General features: G+C 68.7%; 1 protein-coding gene across 1 annotated transcript; it reads left to right on the top strand.

Annotated features, from left to right (window-relative positions):
• Positions 1-352: 352 nt before the first annotated feature.
• On the top strand, positions 353-1,336 carry LOC106737415 (G-protein coupled receptor 4). The gene has a single exon (XM_014607786.1). It carries the CDS (start codon positions 353-355, stop codon positions 1,334-1,336), a length of 984 nt encoding a protein of 327 aa, XP_014463272.1.
• Positions 1,337-1,600: the final 264 nt, after the last annotated feature.

The raw sequence follows: 1,600 nt of genomic DNA, 5'->3' as shown, positions 1-1,600 counted from the left end.
CGCAAGTAGTGAGCATGTGTGCAGAAGCTTGTCCATACAGATGTGTGACGTGTGCATGCTTGTGCACAGGAGTGCATGCAGCTGTCTGTGGGTGCCTGCGTGGGTTATGCATGCAGCTGTGCAAAGTGCAAACGTGTGCACAGGGGTGGGCTGGAGGGGACACACGTGTGTGGGCATAGGCCCAGCTGTGCCAACAGGCATGCACATGCGCAGTGTCACAGACCGGCATGCAAGGCATGTGTGGGTGTGCACGCGAGTGTGGAGACAGGCCTGCAAAGCATGTGCGCGCCCATAGGCATCCAAGCAGCTATGTGCAGTTGTACGTGTGCAAATGTGTGCATGCACAGGCCCAATGGTGTGCAAGGCACACTTATACCCCCTGCAGACCCCTGCCATGTGGGACAACAGCAGTGGTGCTGGCCCAGCCAACGCGTCACGTTGCGGCGTGGACTTCCAGGCGGGCTGCTGCGCCGTGGCCATGCTCTACGGCGCCGCCTTCCTGCTGGGCCTGGCCACCAACGCGGCCACGCTGGGCCCACTCGTGCGCCTGGTGCGGGCCGGCAACGTGCTGGCTGTCTACCTGCTGGGCCTGGCCGCCTCGGACGGGCTCTACCTACTGACACTGCCGCTGTGGGCCGCCTACGCGTGGCGCGGGCACGCCTGGGAGCTGGGCACTGCCGCCTGCCGCGCCGCCGGCTTCTTCTTTTACTCCAACATGTACGTGAGCGTGGCGCTGCTGTGCCTCATCTCGCTGGAGCGCTGCCTGGCCGTGGCCCGGCCCCTGCAGTCCCGTGGCCTGCGCAGCCGCGCCGGCGCCGCAGCCGCCAGTGCTACCGCGGCTGCCACCGTCTTCGTCTGCCACGTGGCCGCGCCGCCACCGCCTGCCACGCCACCTGCCTGCTACGACAGCTACCCCTTGCCGCCTGGCGTGGCCCGCTTCAACTACTTCCGTGTGGCCGCCGGCTTCGGGCTGCCGGCCGCCGTGCTGGGCGCTGCCTACGCCCGCATCCTGCGTGGCATCGGAGCCAGCGGCAGCCGGCACAAGGTGCGGGCGCGGCGCCTGGCGCTGGCCGTGCTGGGCATCTTCCTGCTGTGCTTCGCGCCCTACCACGGGCTGCTGCTGCTGCGCACTGTGGCCGCCTCGGCCCTGCCGCTCCGTGCCCTTTGTGCCCTCGAGCGCCGCCTGCACCTGCCCTTCGCCCTCGCCCTGTCCCTCTCCAGCTTCAACAGCGCCCTCGACCCCGTGCTCTACGCCCTGCTCAGCCGGCGCTGGGGGCGGCGGCACCTGCCGGGCCACGGGGGGGTGGACGGCGCTGTGGCCACTGTGGCACGGTGAGGGTGCCCGCCGAGGGTGTCAGGGGAGAGGGGGCAAATTAGGGGTGCCCTGTGCACGCAGGGGGATGGGGTGCCCACTGGGGCTGGCAGCGGCATGTGCTGGCATGGGGGGTGCAGCTGTCTGCGACCCCCCCCCCCCCCCCCCGAATAAAGCTGCTGTCTCTGACCATGGGCATCCTGCTATTTGGGGGAGTGGGGCCTAGCGGTTAGATTCGGGGGTCTGCAGTGCAGGGGCAGGCCATTGCAGTGGAGGCTGGAGGGGTGA

This window comes from Alligator mississippiensis, chromosome 15 (assembly GCF_030867095.1).
Source record: "Alligator mississippiensis isolate rAllMis1 chromosome 15, rAllMis1, whole genome shotgun sequence".
Classification (NCBI taxonomy): domain Eukaryota; kingdom Metazoa; phylum Chordata; order Crocodylia; family Alligatoridae; genus Alligator; species Alligator mississippiensis.
Note: the sequence above shows the minus strand (reverse complement) of the source record. Positions and strands in the feature narration are given on the sequence as shown.

Coding starts and splice junctions, on each gene's coding strand:
- LOC106737415 (XM_014607786.1), top strand. CDS start 353: ATGGTGTGCAAGGCACACTTATACCCCCTGCAGACCCCTGCCATGTGG.